General features: G+C 40.4%; 1 protein-coding gene across 1 annotated transcript in view; it reads left to right on the top strand.

The window, feature by feature from the left end:
• PLCL2 (phospholipase C like 2) overlaps positions 1-26,240 on the top strand; it is a 279,318-nt gene that overhangs the window by 246,749 nt on the left and 6,329 nt on the right. The window contains exon 6 of the mRNA XM_089692224.1: positions 13,063-13,172. Within this exon, the coding sequence (XP_089548350.1) occupies positions 13,063-13,172 (110 nt within the window). The remainder of the gene's footprint in view (positions 1-13,062; positions 13,173-26,240) is intronic.

Genomic DNA, 26,240 nt, shown 5'->3' with positions numbered 1-26,240 from the left:
CATTTAAAAACAGTTTTAATGATGTTAAAAAAAGAAAAAGCTTTTATATCCGTACTGTAGAATCCAAGAGCAAGGTTATGTGATCATATAAAAGTATAAGGCCACAGGCCAAGTCCATGAATAAGTCACTGGCATCCAGGCAACTATACATTGTGACTGGCAACACAGCTTTAGTATAACCGCACAGTCATTTGAAAAAAACATGTGCAGCTTGAAATAAATAACAATCAGAAGCATTGTGTTTTTATGGTAAGCTATGGCTGTGTTTACAGCAGATTTAGCTTTGGATCCGCTATTTATTACCAAGCCATTGGCGTGAATTGGTTCAAAGTGGCATTTTCCATGAGGCGACTGAAATAATAAAAATCACAATAATTGAGGTGCCAGGAAAAAAACATTATATTACCTCTGCAGATCAAATTCAGTAAACAGTTTGGAGTTTAAAAGTTTTAAACTGACTAAACACAGAAGTCGCTCAGAGTGGTTTAAAGAGACCGTCATCTCGCCCATACAGGCGATGTGAAAATGTGTCTCCAAAGGGCTCCCCAACCCCATTATACTCACCTTTTCTGCATTCCAATGTCATTGATTGCTTCATCTGAGCCATTGCTGACATCGTTAATGCCCATGACCCAGGGGGTGTTGATGTCACTGTCTTGTGACAGTGCTATGGGCTAGCGTTGGGCTGCAAGGGCTGAGCACTGTCACAAGAGAGGAGACCACATGCTCCACTATATCTAAAAAAGTGTAAATATGAATATACATTTTTTCGCTTTCCTTTTCTATTCACTTCTGTGTTAATGATTGATATTAACTATGGATATATAAGTTAGAGAGTATGTTGCCGTCATTGGATTGAAACAGACATAGTAAAGTATAGCCACTGTACAACTGTTTTATGTGGAAGGACAGCCTGCAAGTATATTGAGTAGATATGGCTGCCCCCATGTATAATACACATACACCTTTTTTTGTCAAGATGCTCTTTAAAATTATTTAAAAATATAGCCAAAACATAACTGATGTTGAAAATGGCTATTACTACTTAAAATGATTTATAATGTATTGCTTACATATGACTGCATGCCTACATTTTCAGTAGCTGCTTCCCCAATGTCCTAATGGTTAACTATTGTAGTTCATTTATCATGTTTTCCTGATAGGGAGATTCACCATCTGTATGTGTTCTGGGGACCAATATCATCAGGACTAAAAGGCAGGAAAAATGAAAACATTTGTTCTGGTGACAGTTGTCTAAAGCCAGCCATAGATGGATCAAATCTCATCTGGTTCAACAGAGACAAACCAAGAGTCGATGCATCTATGGGCAGGCTGGTCGATTGATCGACTTGGGTACAATCAGGCTTTCAGATTTTTTACATGCAATTACGGCTAATGGCTATAGGCACTAACAGTAATGTTCTGATGGCAGGGAAGGCTCCCTGCCGGAAGAACCCAATAGTGCAGCAGAAAGGATTCTCCCAACACTGACTGTGTTGATGGGGGATTCAAGCGATTTTCTTTCCTTCCACCCATGGCGGAAGGAAGCAAAGTCAAATAATCTATGGCTTGCTTGAAGTGAAACTTCACTCTCTCAATTAACATTGACTATTTTGAATTCTTATGCTGCTAGCATTAGTAAGTAGATAGCAATATATATCTTATTTACTTGTTTAAAACTGTTTTTACATTTCTTTACTTACTTCCTGGTTCCAGACCTAGACAAATGATGTCATACGTTCCAGGAGTGGAAGCAAAGTTTACACAGCTAAGCAAGTGCACGCGCCCATCCTGCGCCGCCATCCGCTACCATAAATCACCAGGTCCTGTCTGGTGATTACTCACCGGCTCCCGGTGATTCACGAGCATCTCTGACGGGGAGGAGTACTGTATGTAAACAATACAGTTCTCCTCCTTGTCAGTTCATGCACACTGCTTTGGATGGCTGTGCACAGCACATCCATCCAAAGCAGTGTGCTTACAGTGAAGCACACAAACACAGCGCAAAGTAAAACGGCACACAGTTAACCCTTTGATCGTGCCACATGTTAACCTTTTCCTGCCCAGTGCCACTAGTACAGTGTCAGTGCTTTTTTTTTTTAGCATTGATCACTATATTGGAGTCACTGGGGATGTCAGTGACACCAAGTCAGTTCCTCCCAGTAGCAGATTTCCCACCACAGTCCCACTATAAGTCGCTGATCGCTGCCATTACTAGTAAAAAGAAAAAAAAATCCCAGTATGTTCATATAAATTAGTCAATTGTTTTCTATAGATTGTAAGGTATTGGCAGTCCCCCCCCCCCCCAAAAAAAAAAGGTTCAAATGGGTGAAGGAAATATAATAGATAACTGGAAAGACGCTTCAAACTTGGTTGGTACCTGGTATTATATATTCGTAAATGGTTAGCCCATCCATAATTTAGCCTTTGGTTAAAGGTGGAACCTGGTTAACTGCTTCATTTGTGATATTTTTCATTTTTCTGGCTATTTAATCTTGCCCTATACAAAAGTCCATCTTTCTTTTTTCTGACAGTTTGATAAGCTAATTTCCTAAATCTGGATTTACATTTGTTTGTTCTTCAGTAGAATTCTTGCGTAGCATGGGATTCCATGTTGTAGAACCTGTCCCTGCCTGTTTGTAATCCAAGAGATGAGTTGTGGTCAGCCCTTGTTGGGTGCAAATGCAACAACAAGCACATTTTTCTTTTCAGTGCTTATGCTATGGGGGAGATATACTAAAACTGGAGCACTCAGAATCTGGTTCAGCTGTGCATGGTAGCCAGTCGGCTTCTAACTTAAGCTTGTTCAGTTAATCTTTGACAACAAAACCTGAAAGCTGATTGGTTTCTGTGCAGAGCTACACCAGATTGTATACTCTCCAATTTTAGAAAATAACCCCCATATATGTTTTTCAATGCAGGCGTCATACTTTTATTCCATACAGTTATGTTTTCTGCTGCAGGGATCAAGAATACAATCCTGTCTGCATGTTTTACTACTTTGTCTATAATACGCTGTTATCTAGAGAATTTAACACAGCTTATACTGTCAGTTTAATGCGTATTCTTCTACTTATCTGGATGTTGTGGTTTGATGTTTGAAATGAGGCTGGCAAGTGATAAGGGCGATTAGAACTGAAATGAACATGCCTTTGGGATCCATAATATTATAGTGAACTGAGAATAATTGGAGGAGCTGTGGTTTATAGATGGAGGATAATAAAGATTATATGTGAATGGCACTCCAGAATCACACATCAACTGGACTTTATTTACTAAAGAAAAGAGATTGTTTAACAAATGCTACAAGTGTCCCCAAATAGCTCCAACATGCTGTTCTGTTAGAAGATCCATAATTGATTAATCAATCCTTTCTGTTTTCCTAAATTGTTTACCAGACTAGAAACTTATCGCCATGGAAGTTGTCCCAAGTGCAGGTTTTCAAGGTCTCGTAGAGTAAAAATAACTCTGTACTAATTATTTTCAAATAGAAAGACCTTGTTTGTGAACCTGGTCAGCCAAATTGCTGGTCATTGCTGAAAAACGATTAGGTTCCTTCTTAGCTTTTCTTTTTTTTTTTTTTTTTTTTTTTTTTTACACCAATGACTAGGTGTAGGCTGCTACATTTCAGTTGGTTGAAAAACACGTTTTATTCTCTTTGAACAGATTGTTATAATACTAGACTTGCATGTGACTCAAAAGGTGAAAAAACAATTTGCACTCTTTAATTCTATCTAAAATGATGAGTTCACTTGTGCTAATTGGGTTACAGCTGCTTTTACTGTCTATTAGAAAACAATTGACTGCGAAACTCAGAGAGAATTTTTGCATTCATTAACAGTGACTTACGTTTTCAGTGGTTTTTTTAAGAAGAAAAAGCAGAGTAACGGTCTTTTGAAAACAGCAAGAATTGCTTTCACGTTAAACTGTACAGTTCACAGCATTGACATGTACATTCTAGGTATATTACCAGTCATCTCCATAAGGCTATTTATTTGCAGTTACAAAAAAACTTGTAAAAATGCCATTCAAAAATAGCTAAAAAAAAACCTTTTTGGTCAAGTCAAAAGATAATACAGCATAACAGAAATAAACAAAGATAAGAATAGCTGCACCCAAATGATATTGGCCAACAGAATAGAGTAGAGCAGCTACTTATACAATTAACTATACACAGTATACTTTTTTAACAATTTACGGAAAATATTTATTTTACAAATATATATTAAATACAGATGGCATCCATGATACTAGTTTTGTAAAGCATTCTGATGTTATTTTTTGACTGTCTCAATATAACTGAAAATGTAGACAGTACCATATAAACAGAGCAGAGAGGGTAGAGGCTGTGTCGATCATCTGACAGATCTCCAGCAGTTATTTCAACTTTATATAAAGGAGAAATTAGCCTGGAGCTCAACTTGCTGGATACAAATGGTAAATAAAGATTGTTCATACACAATATTTAACCCCTTCATGCCTAAGGGTAAAACAAATCTAAATGCCTAAGCACAATTCTGCAACGTTGACATGTTAGTAAAACCGTACATATCGTCACAACTACTTTGTACATCCAGGTGGATTATACCTTGTTTTTTTCAGGACAAATTGGGCTTTCATTTGGTGGTAAATGGTCATGGATAGCTCCTAATTTTTTTTTTATTATTAAAGGAAAACTGGGCCAAAATAGTAAAAAAAATAATTTTTTTAAATTTAACTGTGTGTTTCTTGTTACCACCATAACCTACCACCAAAGAACAACTCAAAATACATTCTCCAGTTCTTGACGATCGCAGCGATACCATACATGTGTATGTTATTTGTTGTTTGTACCCGTAGTACAGTCCAGAAACAACAGTGCGCATTTTGTTTTTGTCTTTTTTTTTTTATATAAAACACACTGTCACTGACATTGACATTAACACTAACTGACACTGATACCAATTTTTTTTTTAAATCCTGACCTTTGACCCTGACCTTTGCCCTTGACCCTGACCTTTGACCCTGACCTTTGACCCTGACCTTGACCCAAACACTAACCCTGGTACTGAACTAGATCAAACCTTGATCTAGGTATTTTTCTTTATTTTTTCTTTTCTTTTTTAATATTTATTTATCTTTTTTTTTTTTTTTTTTTTACAAACTTTTTTTTCTCTCTCTGTGTCAGGAGTTCGAGAGATACAATGTATCTCTCTTCTCCATTCATAGAGAGAGAGAAAACAAGGGGGCCGGGCTGCACAGTGATTGATCACTGTGATAGCCAATCAGAGGCTATCACAGCGATCACGTGACCCGGAATCGGGAGTCCCGGGTCCCGATCGTTAGAACGGGACTCGGGGCTCTCAGTGACACCGCGGTCTTGGTGCTGGGAGCGCGCCGAGCGGCGCGCTCCCAGCACAAAGACAGGTACGCAAATATGCGGCCCCACGGAAAAAAGCCCAGGTCCGTGAGGCCGCATATTTGTGTTACGTCGGCGTCAAGGGGTTAATATTAACACTAGATGATCATCCACTTACCCTCCGGAAGCTTTTACCCCCCTCCTAACCAGGCCATGTTTTGCTATAAGGCATTGCGGTACATTAACTGACGATTGCGCAGTCACGCAATGATGTGCCCAAATGAAATTTATATAATTTTTTCTCACAAATAAAGCTATGGTGGTATTTGATCTCCACTGGGTTTTTTATTTTTTAACAACAGAAAAAAGACCGAACATTTTGAAAAAAAAACAATTATTTTTTTACTTTCTGCTATAAAATATATCCAATAAAAAAATAAAACACAAAGCAACAAATGTCTTCATAAATTTGGCCAAAATATATTCTGCTGCATATTTTTGGTAAAAAAAAAAATTCCCAATATACTGACATCTCCAGTGACACTAATACAGAGATCAGTGCTAATAATATACGCTGACACTGTACTAATAACACAGGCTGGGAAGGGGTTAAAACCTAGGGGAAAGCAAAGGGTTTGTCATTAGACTAGACTTTACAACCGTTTGTGAAGACGCCGAATGGTTCTTTCATTTTAATTCTTTGATTTTACTATGATTGCAATATGTGCACCATGTGAATCTCAACCTTTTCTATGATTCATGTGATCTAATAAATACAACATTGCATTGAAGTTTTTGTAGTGAATATTACTCCGCTTGGAATCAGATTAACCACTTTTCAGGTAGTTTTGCACTAGTCAACTGCCACTTTTTTAGTGTGAAAGCAAAGGGTTAACTGTGTACCTAACAGTGCTTGATGTGTACGGTTTGCTGATTTTACTAAGGGATGTGTCAGGTTTTTATAGCCTGCTTTTCAGGGAAACAAAAACCGGCAAATCCCCTCTGACATGACGGAGCTCTGTGTTTTACATTCACAGAGCTCTGTCATGTCATCTGCTTCACCGATGAACAGGTCCCGGCCATCAACCATTTGTTGTGTGCCGTGGCCTGGGACTCCAGGGAGTGACGTCATCGTGGTCCGGCCTGTCAGACGGCAGGAGATCACAAACCCGGAAGAAGGACCGCCTCTGCAGCGGTGACAGCGTGCTGCTGGAAGGCTTAGTTTTAAGGTGAGTTTTACATAATGTGCTAGTATGCAATGTATTTTTTTTTTTTCTTACTTGCAGTTTACTACTGCTTTAATACTGGATTAAGGATCTCTGATAGTGAGATCTCAGTGCTTGTGTTCTCCGATCTCCACAAGTCTACTGCAAATACTATGAGGGGGTTCCACACTGTTGTTTTCAAGTCATCCACCAAAAAGTGTTTTTAAATATTAGAACAAAAACGTAACTCACAGCCACCCAAAACCATAAGTCGAGTTTTTGTCCTGAAGTTTAAAAGCACTTTCTAGTGGATCACACAGAGGAGGATTTTGGAACTGAATATTGCTACACTTACTACATATAGTTGGAATTTACTGTTGCTGTGGACATAGGAAAATGCACAATTGTTCACTTTTATTAATTGTTTTGATTATTTAATGTCTTTAGCACTTTCTGTGCTTTATTAACATTTTATTACTATTATCATTGGTAATTATTTGACTATTTAATACATTTTTAACTTATGAATTTAGATTTTACATGTGTTTACAGAATTTTTGAACTGTTAGGAGTTTATTCATTTTCATTGTAATTATGTAGAATTAGCTCTGTGCAATATTTATGAGAGGTCTCCGCTCTACTAGAAATAAGAGAAATGTTTTTGACTGAAGTTCTGCCCAAATTAGAGAGGTTTATACAGGATGAATGTACAATTCTGACTTATATTATTATTTGAAAGTATGTCTAAGCTTGATTATAGGAGTAAACAGAGTATGCAGTTGTATTGTCAGAAGCAAAAAAATCATTCTTTGATGCTTTTTTGTAAAATATGGCATGCTGGTAAAAATAGGATCAGACCAAGGCGACAGTGAAAACAAACAAGATTTAGATAATGTAATCCAGCTTTAACACTATTTTCTGGATTCTGCATGACTTTGTTCCCTCCATAGACTGCAGCATCTTTTAAGCAGCCATGCTATTTCCCTCCCTGTAATTTTGTTACAGTGCACCATCGCCTGCAACATGTGCTATATAAAAGCTTGTCAGCCCGCTGAATGAAGGTTATAAAGCAAGCTTCAAAAAGTAAAATGGCCCAAATCTTAACCATTACTAGTGGCCAGCTGTAATCAGGGCCAGACCGACCCAGTTCAGTTGTCTAGTTTGTGATTATCAGGCTATTTAAGCCTACCCCAGGAGGTGATAACAAGGGGTTTCATCATTGATACAAGATGTTATGGCACACAAAGAGATTTTCCAATTTGTTGAATGGTCAACCATGTAATGGGGCAACGTTCACCAGCTGCTGCTTCCATAATGAGCACCCAAATGTGGCCTTCCCTGGACAGGATCATAGAGAATAATGGTAAGCCCAAAGCAGACCCCACTCATGTGGCAACGAATATCAAAGACACTGTGTCTGGGCTGTACAGCCACTTGGAAAACTGAACATATCCCAGATTTCTATTATCAGAAGTGCCCTTTAAATATTTTTTTCACCCATAGTTAACTGTTTTGTTAATCTTTCCTAACAGTCATAGGGGCTTAAGGCCTGGTTCACATCTTTCCGTGTGTGCAGGCCGTGTTTGCTCGGGTATGGCTGCTGCACTTCCCTTTTACAAAACGCGGCCCACAGGGAGATCAACCAGGCGTTTTCCCTGAGGTACCTGCAAACGCACTGCGTTTTCATATGTGTGGGGGTGCCATTCAGCCGTTTTCTCACAGCAGCATGTTTTCACATGCAGGTGGTTGTGGGTGCGGGAATCGCTGAATAGATGTGAACCAGGCCTTATAGTATAAAGAAGGAACACTGAACCCCAGTTCACACATGTGCAGCAAACGCATCGATCCCTGTGCGTTCACCTTACTGCAAACGCACTGTGTTTTTATATGTGTGGGGGTGCCATTCAGCCATTTTCACATGCAGGTGGTTGTGGGTGCGGTAATCGCTGAATAGATGTGAACCAGGCCATATAGTATAAAGTAGGAACACTGAACCCTGGTTCACACATGTGCAACAAACGCATCGATCCCTATGCATTCCCCTCACTGCAAACGCACTGCGTTTTATATGTGTGGGGGTGCCATTCAGCCGTTTTCTCACAGCAGCATGTTTTCACATGCAGGTGGTTGTGGGTGCAGGAATCGCTGAATAGATGTGAACCAGGCCTTATAGTATAAAGTAGGAACACTGAACCCCGGTTCACACATGTGCGGCAAACGCATCGATCCCTGTGCGTTCACCTCACTGCAAACGCACTGTGTTTTGCAATCTGCTGTGGGTGTCCAGGGCTGCTCATTCATCCCTGTATGCGTATAACCACTCGGATGTGCAATGTTATTGATATATACAGGCTGCTGGTCATGGCTGTACACCAACAACTCCTGGGTGCAGAAATACGCTGAATTCTGACGATGAATGCCAAAATGCATCCTTCAAGTTTATTAAACCTTGAAATCTCACATAAGCTTTTAGGCCAAACTCCAGATATAGCCCCCAAAATAATGAGTGGGTTTGTTTTAAAAAGGAAAAAATACAAATCCCCTTTTTACTTACCTAAATCTGGGGTCACATGACTTGCTGGGTCACAAGTCCTCTTCTATGCAAAGCAGCGTGATGACGTCACAAAGAGCATAGGCTGTAGTGCTGGATTCATGGGTTGTCGCTCTCAAAAGTGGTGGCAGTAAGGGACATAGGTGGCAGACTTAGGTGAATAAAAAAAAGGTTTCATAAGGTGTTTATTATTTTAATAATCAATGAATGGGTGAGACAAATGAATGAGAGGTGGAAGAGCTTTGTACCGAGATGGAATTTACCATGTTAATGCAATTTCTGAAGACATTTTCAAGACTTTCAAATTTGCACTAAAATATACCTGGTCATGCAGGCAACTGATGGAGACAAGTGAATGCCTATTTAAGCACACTTTACGAAGGCATGTTCCATGTTTTTCACCAGGAAACCCACCTACGAAATTGCATGCAGCAATCTCTGGATTGCGTTGTTAAGGTAGACAGGAAGTGGCTGCAGTGAAGATGTAGGAGATAGAAGCAATGAGAATTAACAAAACATACAAATATTTTATTAAACCAAAATAGCAAACTTAATGTCATTCAATTAGGGTGTACATTTACATTAATGGCACTGATTTTCATCTTTGCAGACCATGCTACTTAAATGCTGTATTAGGACTAATAATTACATATATTAATACTAGAAAATCTACAATTTCTGGGGAAATTGTGTGAAGTGTTCTTGCCTGCAGCAGTAGTCTACAACTGGAGTGGGCGGAGTAGCTTTTGTCACTCTGCTGACAAAGCTGGGTTGCTATGGCAACTCACTCTAGTGCAAGCTGAGAGGAGCTTTTATAAACACACTGCTCCAACTTGGTCACTTCACTGGCAGTTGCCATCTGCAAGCGGTTGTACTTTAAGTATAAATCCTACAGCGAAGAGCTGTATATTGTGAGAATCACAAGACCCAGACCAACATTTTGATGCATAGTATGTCTCTGAAATATTAAAAATGAAGGCACAGTCGCAGTTTAAAAATGGCCCTTAACATTTCAGGTGGCTGGGAATGGAGATTCAATGAATGTCAATGGGCGGTGTGAGTTGCAAACAAATGTTCATATTGTGAAAACTATCAGGACTATGGCTTAGCCGTGAACATTTTTAGTGGCAGCAGGGATAGCTGAACGTTTTGATATAAGATTTGTGTAGGTGAGCTTGAAAATGAGGGAGTGATGGCAGTTTAGAAACCATGTCCTGATTTTTCCTTTCACACTCTAGCTTTTGTCAGCTCCCACTCTAGTTGCGCCATTCATTCCTATGGGACAACTTTCACCACAAAAACGGCGATATTTCTTGAACCATTCGGCCAAACGTTCCAAAAAGTAATAGCACACCAATCGGGAACAATCCACACGTTTTGGTATATTACTTGTCTATGTAGTGTAAAAACTGTGGGAGGAGTTAGGGTGGTAAATAAGGCTATACGAATAAGAATATATTTGTGAGATAACAATAAGTGTTCTTGCAAGAACACTTTACTAGAAAAGGTACAATTTCTGGGGAAATTGTGTGAAGTGTTCTTGCATCCAACCCTAACCAAGTGATTGATGAAATGTAAGCAGTGCACATGGCAAGCCTGATAGAGTGAGAAATGCATTTGAACTTTTATTTTTGCAGCTAACAGTCTAGCTTTGGTCATTCTGCTGCTGCCTGCTGAGTCACCTTCAGTTGCTATGGCAACTCACTCACAGCAAGCTGAGAGGAGCTTTTTTAAACACACTGCTCCAACTTGGTCACTTCACTGGCAGTTGCCATCTGCAAACGGTTGTACTTTAAGTATAAATCCTACAGCAAAGAGCTTTATATTGTGAGACTCACAAGACCCAGACCTACATTTTGATGCATAGTATGTCTCTGAAATATTAAAAATGAAGGCACAGTCGCAGTTTAGAAATGACCCTGCAAATTTCAGGTGGCTGCGAGTGAAGTTTCAATGAAAGTCAATGGGCGGCGTGAGTTGCAAACAAATGGTCATATTGTGAAAACTATCAGGACTATGGCTTAGCCGTGAACATTTTTAGTGGCAGCAGGGATAGCTGAATGTTTTGATATAAGATTTGTGTAGGTGGGCTGGAAAATGATGAGTGATGGCAGTTTAGAAATCATGTCCTGATTTTTCCTTTCACACTCTAGCTTTGTCAGCTCCCACTGAAGTTGCTCCATTCATTCCTATGGCCAAATTTCACCACAAAAACCGTGATATTTCGTGAACCATTTGGCGAAACGTTCCACAAAGTAATAGCAATCCAATCGTGAACAATCCGCACGTTTTGATATATTACTTGTCTTTGTAGTGTAAAAACTGTGGGAGGAGTTAGCGTGGTAAATTTTGCTATAATAATAAGAATATATTTGTGAGATAACAATAAGTGTTCTTGCAAGAACACTTAATAAGCCTGAAAGAAGATGGTAAGAGTCCATTCCTAATTTTAATAGAAAAGTAATCTTTCTAGACCTGAAATTGAAAAAGATTAAAGTTGTTTTTCAGCTAGCATCTGCACTACATTTTGAGATCTTGTCTAAACACGTGCCACATATTACATACAGGCTGCATATCTGATCTGGCAACAATTGCTGACACAAAACATGGAAAAGGAAGTGAGAAGGCCAACCGCTGAATACTTTGGGCAGCCCATTAAAATATTTGTCTGCTAAATACAAGCATGCTGTTACAGATTGGAGTACAAAGGCATGGCAGACCGTAGAGGATACAAACACTTGTATAAATAAGTTTAAAGAATTCATTCACAAAGTTACTAGTATATTTAGAAATGCACGTTATTCTTATGTATTGCTTAACGAGGGTTGTTCCACAAAGAAGACTTTTATTTACTTTTATTTTTTTTTATTTTAGTGAATGCATTAATTCTTGAGTTCCAGTTCCCTACATCCTATTCTATTAATATAGTATGGTTTGTGCTCATACATACATGGGCTTTATAGTTTTTCAGATGAAGTTCAATTCTCACAGTACTGACACACATCAGTGCATATAAAACATCTTTCCAGGTTTTAAAGGAAAACATCACTTCCATTAAAAAGTATACATCATATAAATTAGTTACAAAGATGTCAAAAATAGCATTTGCAAGCAAATGTCTTCTTTTGAAATGAATTAAAAGAAAAAAAAAAAAGAAAGAAAAAACAATTCTCCTACCAAGGCAACTGTGCTTTTTATTTCAATAAATTATTTCCTAAATCCCCATTCCCCGTTCATTTGATTGGCTTTCTGTTTTGTCCATATGTATGCATAGAGCTTGAAGACATATTGTATTTTTTTTTTTTTTTTTTTTACAGTAAGAGTTTAATCGTTGGTGAAATATATTCAGTCACTTACAGATGTAAATGGATGCAAGGCCTGCAGCTTTTCTTATTAGAACACTGAGGTGAACAGATGGTTATATTGAAGGCAGACCCCCCCCCCCCAGTGTTATAGAGTGATGGCAAGGTCTGAACGGGAGATCTCAGAAAATCTGACCCCAAGACCTTTTGAGTTTTAACTGTATTTTATATTACAGCAAAAGCAGCATAAAAAAGAAGTATCCTTCCTCCTGCTGATTTCTATGTAATGTAAAATAGATGGACAGTCCAAGAGAAGACTTTGAGCCCATGTAATGGCATGTTGGGTGGGTAGTTGGGATTTCCAATAAAAAAGAAAAAAAAATCACTTTTTTTTTTGTCCTACATTTGCTTGTACTTATAACTCATAATACTTTTTCCCTTTGAAAAATGTGATGAATCCAATCTAAGTTTTTAGTTTTTCTGTTTAAAAATCTTTTCTTCAATCTGCTTTGCTCTTAATGCCTTGAATCTTCTCTATTTCCTAATGAAGTTCAGATTAGATAAAAGAGGATAACTTCTTGAAAAAAAGAGAGAAATGCTACAGGGATTAGAGAAATGACACATGAAAAACAACCATGTACTCATATAAATTGTAACTTTTTACAGCCATGGAATTCCACGAGAATCTCAACTCCATTGGGACTAAAGAAGGTTTGAAAGAGAGGAAGATGCTCAAGGCTGTGGAGAGCTTTACATGGAACATAACTATACTAAAGGTAGATATCAGCTTGTAAATCTGCCACATCATTCTTTGAATCACAACTGCATTCCCTGCACATTTCATCCTGGACTAACCATATGGTCCTGAGCTGTGCTCATCATTGGATGGATTACTACTCTGTTCCATTCCTTCTGGCCTACTTCATTCTTGTAATCAAAAAGAGTTTTAGCAAACACCTAATATTAAATGTAAATGCTTCCAATTGCTACACAGAGAATACAGAATATTGTGCTGTTAAAAATAATGTATTAGCTCTTTGTGTATGCTGCTGGTTGACTTCTATTTCTATGCTTTAGTTACGGTAGGAAATACTGTAAAATAACTTCACTTGTAACACATTATACGGCTATTTTGTTTGTATGTTTCTATTAGAAGCAGAAGCAAACCAACAGTCCTGAAGGTCTATGTGTTAGTATTTAGGCAACCATCTTCAGTTCGTGCTGGATTTGTACAATTTGCCCCTCTTCACTGTATATACTTCTAGATGCCCCCATTCCTGGATTATAACACTAGTCCATCACCTGGCTGCTCTTTTTTCACAGATATAATAGTAACCAGTAACATGCTATGTAGAAGTTAGAGGTAAGTTGGTAAACCCATTTGTTGTGGTAGATTTGGAGGTTAGGGTTGAGGTTCAAGGCTTGTGTCCTTGTTCCTTATCTACTGATTGTAGGTCCCTCAAGGATTCATTGAGCAAACATTTTGAATTTATTTTATGGAATATGTTTCTTACATTGGCTAATTTTTTTTCCCCTTGTTACTTGTTACTCCCAATAAGATTTTCCTTCAAAAAAAAATTGGCTCTGCTGAGTCCATGTCTTAATGCTGAGCTATCTAGCACCTACATTGGACACAAGCTATTTGTTGTGAACAGAATGGCACAGTCCACCTTTCCCAAACACCGCTGTACTATCTTACCAGTCTTACCACTTACCATGGATCCGTAAGCCAATAGAAGCCTTAGATGAATGTAATAATATTTCATAGGAAAGCATTTTCTTTCTGTCTGTGCTCTGTTGCACATTTCTCAGCTGTATGCCTCATTTGTTCCCCGATGTCATAGCTGCTGGCTTCTTTATTACCCATTATTTGAACAGCAGTGACAGAATCAGCATCCTTCCTTATTTATGCTCCCATGCAGAGGGCCATAAGATTTGATCCCGTCCACATTTGACAAGGTCACCCCACACGGAGCTCCACAGTACTCACTTTATTTAATGGAACTTCTTGTCTTATGGGACATTTGAACACTGGCAGCAACATGTCCACTCCTGCTTAGCCATCAACACTGTGTCTGCGATTATCTTTGCTCTGTCAGTGATACGCTAATGGATTCTTCAGAATTGTACACACAGAATCCCTCACAAGCCAATTGAACCTACTGTTCACCATAAAGCCAAGCAAGATGTATTTTGGCCAGGGCTTTTTTTTTTCCCTCAGAGAATAGATGCAGGAACTCAACCACACCCCTGTCCCTACCAAACTGCATCGATTAGTGAGTGTGGCCAAATTTTACTTACAGCGAGAGGGTTTTAAAGATGCATTAAATACCAGGAGTGTGTTATGTACAGAGTTCAGGGGTGCTCTTTGTACAGAGTGCAGAGTTCAGGGGTTCGTTACGTAGAGAGTACAGAGTTCAGGGGTGCGCTACGTACCGAGTGCAGAGTTCAGGGGTGTGTTACATACAGAGTGCAGAGTTAAGGGGTGCGCTATGTACCAAGTGCAGAGTTCAGGGGTTTGTTACATACAGAGTGCAGAGTTTAGGGGTGCATTAAATACAGAGTTCAGGGATGCGCTATGTACAGGGTTCAGGGGAGTGCTACTTACAGAGTGCCGAGTTCAGGTCTCTTTCACCGACTGTCCACATCTCACTTCCACCCTTATTTAGCTCTTACCTCTGCACCACTCTCCCTCCCATCCCCCATCTCTGCACACACATCCCTGTACAGCCCTCATGCCTCCCCCCCCCCCCCCCAAAAAAACAAAAAAACTCCACATCTCTTACCTTTTCAAAAAGACACCTGGCCAGACTCTAGTACCTCCCTACACTGTGGGTGGCTCCACCTCTTGCTCACTTGCAGTAAGATCATCTCACATCATCTATGTACCCAGGCACAGAAGGGAATCACAGTGCAGCCTACCTATGGGGTATCTGAGAAGAAGAGGATCGGGGCTGGTCTATGCAAAACCATTGTACAGAGCAGGTAAGTATGACATGTTGTTTTAAAAAAAAAAAGTAAAACCTTTAATATCACTTCAAGCATATGTTATGCTAGGTGAATGAAACCGTGCAACCAATATAAAGTCAGTGTTATCCCAGTTTGGCTGCAAAAGTGAAAATACACTTTAAAGAGACAGTACAATAAATGTTACTAAATTACAATTAAAAAATACATACTTACCAGTCCATGTACTCTAAAATCTTGCTTGTAGCTGCAGTTTACCTCTTACCTTGCTTCTCTCTTGCCATCATTTTCAATTCTGTATTGGGAATATCGTGAGCCAGTTTTTATGCTCTTTGATGGCTGGCCCCTTGATGATGCGCCAGTAGATCCTGCACATGCATACTCTGAGATCTAGCGCTATAACATGAGTATCCACTGACGTTGCCAATACCATGTCAACATCCATGGATACTCACATTATGACATTATGGCAACAAGTACAAAAGCTAAAGCAAGAATGGTTAAATCTCGGAATAGCAGGAAGTTAATGCCTGGAGCAGGGGTGGACTGACAAATCATGGTGCCCCCGGGCAATAGGGGATCATGGGGCCCCTGTGTCCTTGCCCAAACTCAATAAAGCCTATGAAAAAGGTACCAGGGGCATCTCATGGTGCCCCCTACTGACCCCGGGCCCAAATGGTCAGTCCGCCCCTGGCTTGGAGCTTCTTGGGATATATGACATGGGTAACCTAGGGGGCTGCAGGCCATCCAGAATACTCTGGTATCACCTAGGCAGGGAAGGAGAAAGTAGGACAGTGGAAAAGTTTAAATAAGGTATTGAGAAAAGGTAAAAATACTAGCATTTTTTCTAATAATGAAAGTTCTAACAAAGTTCAAAGGCCCACTTTAATGTGATGTGATAAAACTACTTGTTACTACCTAAAAAAAATTTCAGGTAATCAGTAATTAGTATCCAGCATGTATATGAACCCAGGATAGGTTTATCAGTTTAAGCATTTCTGCTCTTCCTATAATGTACTTAGTGGGGTTTAGAGGATCAATTTTTTTTTAAGCTTGCAAAACCTACTTGCTGGTTGTGCAAGGATCCGGTCATCCACTTAGCTAAATGTTGACATGCTGTCAATAATTTTTTTTTTTTTAAATGAGGTTGAGCAGTGAACTCTTTCTGATCCCATTGTAGATTGCTGATAAAAGTTCAGCCATTTGCAGGAAACCAAATAAAATAGATGGCAAATACAGAACATACCGACCTGTTTTTTGATAATATCTGTTATGTGGGGTTATAGCTTCTTTTTTGACCTGCAATTTATTTTTTTTTCCCTTTTGTGTTAATCTTATTGAACTGTGGCTAGTACAGGTCAGTGTAAACTGTCAACAGTCAGGTGGCATAGTGCTCCAGGGGGTATAGTTTTCATTCAGATTTCTAAGATAAGTGAGTTAGGTGCCAGTTATATAGATTTTGATTATGATCTTTTCTATCTGTAGGCATTATATAGAGGTTGCTCACAGTGTAGTCTTGGGCAGAGCTGTACACATGGAGTTATTGTAAAGTAAGGTTACCAGATTTTCTAAATGAAATCCAGGGACAGCCTTCTGACCATACCCATATTTACCATTTAACCCTTTACCACCCATTTGTAGCCACACCCACAAAATCATGTTTAACATGCCTTGAAATGATAGGTTACAGACTTTTGGAACAAGAGGCAGTTATTGAAAAAGTATGAAGACAAAATGCCTTGGTCAGGGGTCAGGAGTATGTAATTGCATAGAGTGCAGAGGTCAGAGTGCCTAACGCGCATGGGTCAGGATTGCATAATGTACAGAGCACAGGGGTCAGGAGTGCTTAACGGATAGAGTGCAGGAGTCTGAAGTGGGTAACATCCAGAGTGCCAGGGTCAGGAGTGGGTAACTCACTAAGTGCAGTGTTCATGAGTGCATAAGGCACAAAATGCAGGGTTCAGGAGTTAGTAACACATGAAGTACAAGGGGGAGGAGTGCAAATCCCACCCTGTAGAGATCCCTCCCCCCAAAAAAAATCTTTCCCCAAAACACCACCAGTAGAGATCTCTCTCTGCAAAATTCTTCCTAGCACAGAGCTCTCTCCACCCAAATCACCTTCAGTAGAGATCAACCGCCCAAATGCCTCTCAGTACAGACCTAAGACACAGCCACAGGGCACAGTGAATGGGAAGTGTGTGTGGGGGTTGAAGTACGTCCATGTAAACGAGGCCTAATTATACATTGGATGTGATAATGTCGGTGAGAGAGGCAGCAAGTAGACTAACATAACTAATATAACTGGAACCAGACTATGGGACCATGGATTAAGGTATGCATTTCTCTGTATTTAAAACATAAATTGCACGTGGTGTATTGTAGATTTAAAGGGACATTACCTACGTTGAATGTTTGTGAACACTGAGGATAGAGCTTTACATGTATGGTTTTAGATTATCATTAAAGTGTATCTAAAGTTGTTTTTTTTTCTAAGAAAAAAATAACAAATATGTCTATACTTACCTGCTGTGTGCAGTGGTTTTGCACAGAGCAGCCTGGATCCTTCTGTTCTCTGGTCCCCCGCAGGCTCTCCTGGCCACTCCCTCTTGTCGGGTACCCCCACGGCAAGCAGCTTGCTATGGGGGCACTCGCTGCTTCGTGTATCCATTCACACACAGAGCCGCTGCTCAGCCCCCACCCTCTCTCTTCTCATTGGCTCACTGGCTGTGATTGACAGCTGTGGGAGCTAATGGCTCCTGCTTCTGTCTCAACTAATGAGAAGAGGGAGTCCTGAGATAGCCAAGAATCCAGTGCACATAGCTGGATCGAGAGGGGACGCAGGTGAATATTAGAGGGGCTGCACACAGAAGGTTTTTTACATTCATGCATAGAATGCATGAAGGTAAAAAAAACTTTGAGCCTTTAGAACCACTTTAATAACTGTATGTGGGGTTGTTGATTTATAACACATTTTCACACACTGGGGGTAGGTTTTTGTGTTTATTAGAGTTTTTTGGTTTGACAGTGACTGTCCTAACTAGACAAACAAACACTATATTCTGCCTCAGCTGGGGGGAAGGGGGGTTGCACAATGTGAAGTATTTTATCTATGCCCAGAGTTAGGCATTAAATGTTAATCTCATGCAAATAAATGAGGATTCCACACCTTCTAATATTTATTTTTGTGAATTTTACATTTCATTTTTTAATTTAAATTTAAATTTTTACATCCAATGAGAAGGTTATCATATAGTAAATAATGAGCAGCTTTGTAGATTGACAGTACAATGCCCTACATTACAAAGAGATGTAAAAAAGCTGTAGCTCCCAGGTATTCTGGATAATGTATCCCATATTGGTACCTCTGCTTCCTGTAGCCTGCCATAATCAATTGCATTGTTATTACTTTCTTAGAATTCCTACAGCATTTCCTCGTATTTTGTGTTCCTGCAAATGGCAGTAACAGTGGCATAATTCGTGCAAGAACAAGAAAACAAGAATAGCTGTCTGATCCTTGCAGGGTCCCAATGTAGAGTGAAATGTCAATTACATGCCTCAGTAAGGTCTTTCACTGTGTCTGCTTTGAATTAAAGCATGTCTGTTTTCCTGGTTTAATTAGAACGGAGGAATCCTAACTAGCCAACATAAAAGCATACAGCAGATACCACAAAGAGCCTCCAATGTGCCATTTGACGTGGCAGACAATAGGTGGAAAGAGGTCACCATATAGCTTCCTTCTACATTTCTTTAGCAGAATCCTGTGTCATGCTGTGAAGCAGTAGTACTGTAATTATTGTTTAAAAGACCAATTACATCTCTCCAATTCTTGTACAGTATCTGGAGACGGATAGGTGAGAGCAAGTAAGGAAAGAAGGCTTTGGAACCTTTCATGCTGGTACCCGTAGTCCATGACTAGGCCGTTTATTTTTGCGGCTTGAGCTTCCAGGTGCTGTGCCCAAGCAGCCAGTTCAAGTTTGTGGGGATGCAGTGGCTGCTCAATCACAGCCACTCATCCCAGTTTGACGGGTGTGCAGGTAAACAGCCCAAAACACACATTGCTAAACTCCAGGCTTAAAAAAAAACATGAAATATATTTCTTAATTGTACATCACAGGACACAGGAACTCAGTCTTATACCATTGGGTTTACTGCCACCTACAGAGAAATTGAATACTGGCAAGCAAAGCTGTAAGGACAACCCAGTATAACCCCACCCAGCATACCTTTAGTTTTTTCCTAGTGTCCTTGAGAATGGAAATCTTATCTCTGCTACGAGAGGATTCATTTCTGTGACAGTCCCAACAGGACAGGAGCTTTTGGAGGGGACTGGGGGCTAGCCTTCTACCCTCTGATATTGGCCCATGGAGAGAGCAGATCATTCTCTAATGATGGACAACAACATGATTGATGCTGAGAGCTTCCCTCTAAAGTGGATGGGAATGTAATATTAATCTTATACAGGTTAATGGTCAGAGGAAATATGGTGGCCCTCTTGCAGACTGAGTTGGAGAAGCTCCTCCACATGGGACAGAAATATTTATCAACCATCTCCCTCAAGAAATCTATGAAGATAAATGAATTCCACTTTTTCAGACTGTTGGGATATTGCATGAGTTTTGTCTTATAATGGACAGGTTATACAAGTGAAGCAAACACCTGAAACAGCATGTGTAATGTACTTTGTTATATGCAGGGTTGGAGGTGCCGGCTGTCTAGGGTGGGCTCCCTGGCTTGTCTGGGTGCTATGCTGCTGATTAGCTTACTGTTAATTAGATCACTGTTAGCTGTTGGCTGTACTGTTCATCATTTGCACTGTTTATGATAATATGATCAAGCTCTTACCTAATCAGTGTGGGATGTTTATCCCAATGTGTAATGTTTGTTTTTATTGTTCATGTGGGGACTGCCCCTATTTCTGAAGTGTATAAAAACCTGTATTTCTGTTCAATAAAAAGTTCTAGTTTTGCACCTAAGCTAGTGTGGCGTGCGATGCCCAGCTGTAATACCTTGCTCCTGTATTACAGCGGTGAGAAAGCAGTTCTCTGACGGAATCACCTAATTGGGGTGACAGACGGTCCGTCACAATTTCCTTTTGAAATTTCTTTCTTCAAGGCTCTTCTGTCAAGATTCCTAGCTGCTCCATAGCTACTGAAATTTCCTTTTGCAGATTTCTGAATAGCTTGACTCCTCGGCTGATCCTTGGGGGACTGTACCTGTACCCTGCTAGGGAGAAGATGCAGGGCTGACCTGTAAAGTTGCTGGGGGCACTGGATCCTGCATGAGGTGTTCACTTTCTCACCTAGTGCAATGCGTTGAGTTAGCTTCAGGGTGCAATAAAGGTCCAAGGCTTTGGTCCAGCCACCTCTAGAGTCCTGTCCATGAAGGGGGTGTGCCCATTGGGAAGCCAAGACAGCTGAGGGCTGCTGTTGCAAACCTAGATCACCATCTTGGTATGTAAGGGCTTGTGACACAGCTTCTCTTCCCTGGGATCAAGGCCAATGGAGCACTTACATTATACTGGAAATATCTTTTTTTAACTCCGTTGGGAGCTACAATCTCTCATGTAATCCACCAGGTCGATCATTGCCTCCCCCTTTATGTGAGGCCATTCAGCCTGTGTAGCACTCAGAGATCCCTTCTTACATGTACCTATTTTTTTTTATTTTTCCTTTTCTCAGGCCTGTGGATCTTACCAAGGTGCTAGCCCCTTTTCTTTTTTTGCTTCCCCACAGATTTTGGATGATCCTCTCCTGAAGGAATGGTAGATTCAGGCTTAGTTAACCAAAATTCATCAAACTGTGCAGACCCTGCTAATAAACAACCCCACCACTTGGAGTATCTGAGGCTGACCCTATACTTGGCCCCGTTTAGGTTTTTTTTTTCTTTTCCCCTGGACAAGCCTCAGGCTCTCCACTCCCGTTTGGTCTGCAGAGTAGATTCCTGGGTCGACAGCAGGGTTCTACTGCTCTACTTCAGCGTAGGGAAAGGTCTGGCACAAACAGGAGGATTCCAATCACCTACCGTCTGGTTCCCCTAGAACACTACAATTTGATAGTCCAAATGCAGCTGCTTCTGTAGTCCACCACTTAAGGTATCTGAATTCAGGCTCCTGCACTGCTACCCAGTGTTACATCTTTCAATTGCGTCCAATTTTAACTTGCGTTTCTTCTTTCTTTCTCCTGACTCACCCAATCCAATTTCTTTGCCATATCTGCCAAATGGTGTTGACCAATAAGAATGCAAGGCCTCTCCCACACTAGAAAAATCCCTTAGCTTAACATAGCACAATTCTATTAAAACTTCACGTTCCCTCATAGGATACATTTTGTTGAGCTTTTGGATCTGCAGCGCTACGTAAAATCATAGCAAGCAACAAGAAATTCAGTGAGCTGTCAATGGCATGCACTAGAAGCCGCATCTGTGCTAAATCAGAAAGTTCACAGAATTTACTTCAGCTCTCTTTAGATGGAGTGTAGCCTGTGCCATGTAGCACTCTTTGCATTTTCCATTACCAATCACATTCATGTTTCCTAGGCACCAGGCTTTCTGTATGTGAGAGGCACCAAGGATGGTGTTCCAACATCTTCAGTAGATGTGTTCCAGGATACACAGGAAAGTTCTGGTAGACAGGGGCATTACAATGATGGCTGAATGAAAAATGAATGAAGTAGAAAGGGTATGCATCTTAAAGCGGTTTTAAACCCAAAAGCAAATGTGTTATATTGCGGTTTACCAGTTCTTAGATGTGATGGCTGCATTCATTTTCTTTTTCAGGATTTCTTTCTTCTATTTTAACCTGGTGATCTTGCCAGTACGTCTGTTGTTTTTCAATGAAACAAGCTGCCCTGCAGATGTAGTAGTTACAGGGCTGTGACCATTTAACTCTGACAGGGGTGCTTACAATGATCATCTTTTTATTATTCAAGTAAAACCTTTAACCCAAAAGAAACGCAGCTGTTGCTGTAACTGATTAAAAAGTGGTAGCTGGAGTTTGACTTCAGTTTGTTAGTGTATCTAAATCTACTAGTACATCTAACACTCCCGTACCCCTAGAATGATCATTCTGCTGTGTAAAGGTGCACCCTGTGCTCCCCCATTCAGAGTGTAGGCACCTTAATACAGGAGGTGTGTTACTGGCCAGAACACCAGCTGAATACAGACAGGGAAAAAAACCTAGAAAACTAATGCAGCCACCACTTCTAATGATTGGTAAGGCTGTGTACACACCATCAGTTTTTTTTTGTACAACCAAGTGGCTGAATGGAAAAAAAAACGAAGGACCTCGCTGTACTAAATTAGTACAGTAATCTCCCCGCTGAGATATTGTATTCAGACAGGGGGACTGCCGCCCCACCAGAACATACTGGTCAGCAATGACTGCCAGCGCTAATCAGATGCCAATCGGATACTGGTTTTGTAGCATGCCCGTTCGACAGAAGCTGGCCATTCGGCGGGTGTCCACACCAGCCGATTTTTGGTTGATAGTGACCGATATTCGGCCCATGTTTACAGGACTTAACCGCTTGCCCTCCGCCTTATAGCGGATGTACTGGTACAGGGTGGCAGGGCTGCGTAAAATCACGTGTATGTATACATGATTTGCATTTTCGAGTAGGGGTCGTGTGCATGCCCTACCCATGCCTCTATTGGCAGCTAGAGGTGTCAGTCACAGGGTCCCGGCCAGCGATTCCCGGTCGGCACTCGGCAATCGTCAGGGAAAGCTGACAGGGGAGAGAGTTGTGTGTAAACAACACAGGTCTCTCTCCTGTCAGTATGGACATGCGGTTTTGTATCTCTCTAAACAGCAGACAGATACAAAACAGCAAGTCTCCCTAGTAAAACACACACAGCACACTGTTAACCCTTTGATCGCCCCAGATGTTAACCCCTTCCTGCCTAGTGTTATTAGTACAGTGTCAGTGCTTTGTATTAACATTGATCACTGTATTAGTGTCACTGGAGATGTCAGTGGCAGTTAGTCAGTTCCCCCCAGTGTCAGAATGCCCGCCGCAGTCCCGCTATCCCACTATAAGTCGCTGATTGCCGCCATTACTAGTATAAATAAAAATTCCAGTATGTGTATACCGCCATTTGTAGATGCTATAACTTTCATGTAAACCAATTAATTTACACTTATTGGGATTTTTTTTTTAGCAAAGACATGTAGCAGACTACATTTTGGCCTAAATTCTATAAAGAAATTAGAATTTTTTTCATTGGATGCGTTTAATTTTTTCAAAATTGTCAGTCTTTTTTTGTTTATAGCGCAAAAAATGGACAGATGATCAAATACCACCTAAAGAAAAGGACGTAAATTTCATTTGGGTGCAGCATTGCATGACCGCGCAATTGTCAGTTAAAGTAACACAGCGCCATTGCGCAAAAAATGGCCTGGTCAGGAAGGGGGGTAAATCCTCTGGAGGGTGAGTGGTTAAGCTGCAATATATTACATCTTTGGTTTTGGGGTTACTGCTGCTTTAAGGTGTAATTTTCAGACCTCACAGGGATACATCTTTACAGTCTAAATTTCAGAAACAAATGACTGATAAAATAACAACCAACCTGTTCATAATTATTACGGAAACAGCTGCCAGCTATCCAGCACTTTTTGATTTATTGGTGTTCATTTACTAAAGCTGTAGAGTGCAAAGTCTCACGTCTGCATAGAAACCAATCAGCTTCTAACCTCAGCATGTTCAATTAAAGCGGAAGCTCCACCCAAAAAGGGAAGTTCCGCTTTAGGTACTGCTCCCCCGCTCCCACTGAGAAATTGGCACCTTTTAGGGAGCGGGTACCCAATTTTGATAGATTCCCACTTCTGCTGCGATCACCTAGGGGAGTTGAACTGCCCCTCCCCGTAGTCTTCTAGAACATGTGACAGGTCCCAGAAGACTACGAAGACCATTCACAGGACTCACCGCTACTCACACATGCGCAGTGGGCACCCGGTTATAAAGCTGCTGGGCGCCTACATATAAAGTGTTACTAAACCCACAACAGTAAAATCAGTCTGTATATGCAGTAAAGCATGCTTGTTATACTCACTGTGGAACCTAAGGGGTAATCCTCTGCATTGTGTAAAAAGGCTGTTTGATCCTGACTTCTCTGATCCTCCTCTTTTTTGAGTGTCCCCTAGAGAGGTTTTTCTTTTTAATTGGGAGAGTGCATGTGATCAGCACAGGTCCAATCAGCACTGTCCAGACAGGTCAGGGGTTCTGCATCCTCCTAGAGCAGAAAGAAAATGCCTCCTACAAGCTTTAACATGTCTTCTGCTGAACACTGATAGAAGTTTATATTTACTAAAATAATTGCACTTCCATGTTGTGTGTACTGTGGGAGACCAGATATAGTGAATGCAGGGTCCTGGGTTTAGTAACATTTTAAGATGTTGGCACTGGAGAGCAAGGCCGGCCGGTGAAACCAACTGCAGTGATGACACCTCTGGATCCTGAGACAGGCGAATGACTGTTTTTTTAAAAATTAGCAGCTACAGTTTTTGTAGCTAAAAAAGGAAAGAAAGTGCAGCGCTCCTAAAGAAGTATGGTGATGATGAATATCTCAATGCTATAACGTTCTAAATGAATAGATGAATACAATAACTGGTGACTGTAAGTGAATAAGCACGACAAGTATTATAGGTGAAGCGCCCTGAAACAGCGGTATAGTGAGCAACTGAATAATATAAAACTGTGCCACGCTGAAATGACAGCGCAAAAGTGACAAAAGACTAATCCTGACAGTAGGTGAACAATCAAGTAAATATAATCAATGAATGAGGTCATCACAGAGGACAAGGGGGCACTCTACGTCTGGAGGAAAAGAAATGTAATCTCCAAACATGGAAAGGTTTCTTCACAGTAAGAGCTGTGAAAATGTGGAATAGAATCCCTAAAGAGTTGGTTCTGGCCAGCTCCGTGGATTGCTTCAAAAAAGTCCTGGATTGTTTCCTAGATACACAGAATATACAGTGGGGATCGAAAGTTTGGGCACCCCAGCTAAACATTTGTATTAATGTGCATAAAGAAGCCAAGGAAAGATGGAAAAATCTCCAAAAGGCATCAAATTACAGATTAGACATTCTTATAATATGTCAACAAAAGTTAGATTTTATTTCCATCATTTACACTTTCAAAATAACAGAAAACAAAAAAATGGCGTCTGCAAAAGTTTGGGCACCCTGCAGAGTTAATATCTTGTACTGCCCCCTTTGGCAGGTATCACAGCTTGTAAACGCTTTTTGTAGCCAGCCAAGAGTCTTTCAATTCTTGTTTGAGGTATCTTTGCCCATTCTTCCTTACAAAAGTCTTCCAGTTCTTTGAGATTTCTGGGCTGTCTGTCACACACTGCTCTTCTAAGGTCTATCCATAGATTTTCAATTATGTTGAGGTCAGGAGATTGTGAAGGCCATGGCAAAACCTTCAGTTTACGCCTCTTGATGTAATCCCCCGTGGATTTCGAGGTATGTTTAGGATCATTATCCATTTGTAGAAGCCATCCTCTCTTTAACTTCAGCTTTTTCACAGATGGCATCAAGTTACCATCCAAAATTTGCTGAAATTTTATTGAATCCATTTTTCCTTCTATTCGTGAGATGTTCCCTGTGCCACTGGCTGCAACACAACCCCAAAGCATGATTGATCCAACCCCATGCTTAACAGTTGGACAGAGGTTCTTTTCATTAAATTCTGTGCCCCTTCTTCTCCAAACGTACCTTTGCTCATTCCGGCCAAAAAGTTCAATTTTAACCTCATCGGTCCACAGAACTTGTTTCCAAAATGCATCAGGCTTGTCTATATGTTCATTTGCAAAGTTCAAACGATGATTTTTGTGGTGAGGACGTAGAAGAGGTTTTCTTCTGATGACTCTTCCATGAAGAC

The sequence above is a fragment of the Staurois parvus genome, unplaced genomic scaffold (assembly GCF_062004578.1).
Source record: "Staurois parvus isolate SC_StPar_1 unplaced genomic scaffold, SC_StPar_1.0 ptg000579l, whole genome shotgun sequence".
Classification (NCBI taxonomy): domain Eukaryota; kingdom Metazoa; phylum Chordata; class Amphibia; order Anura; family Ranidae; genus Staurois; species Staurois parvus.
This window is presented reverse-complemented; position numbering and strand designations above follow the sequence as displayed.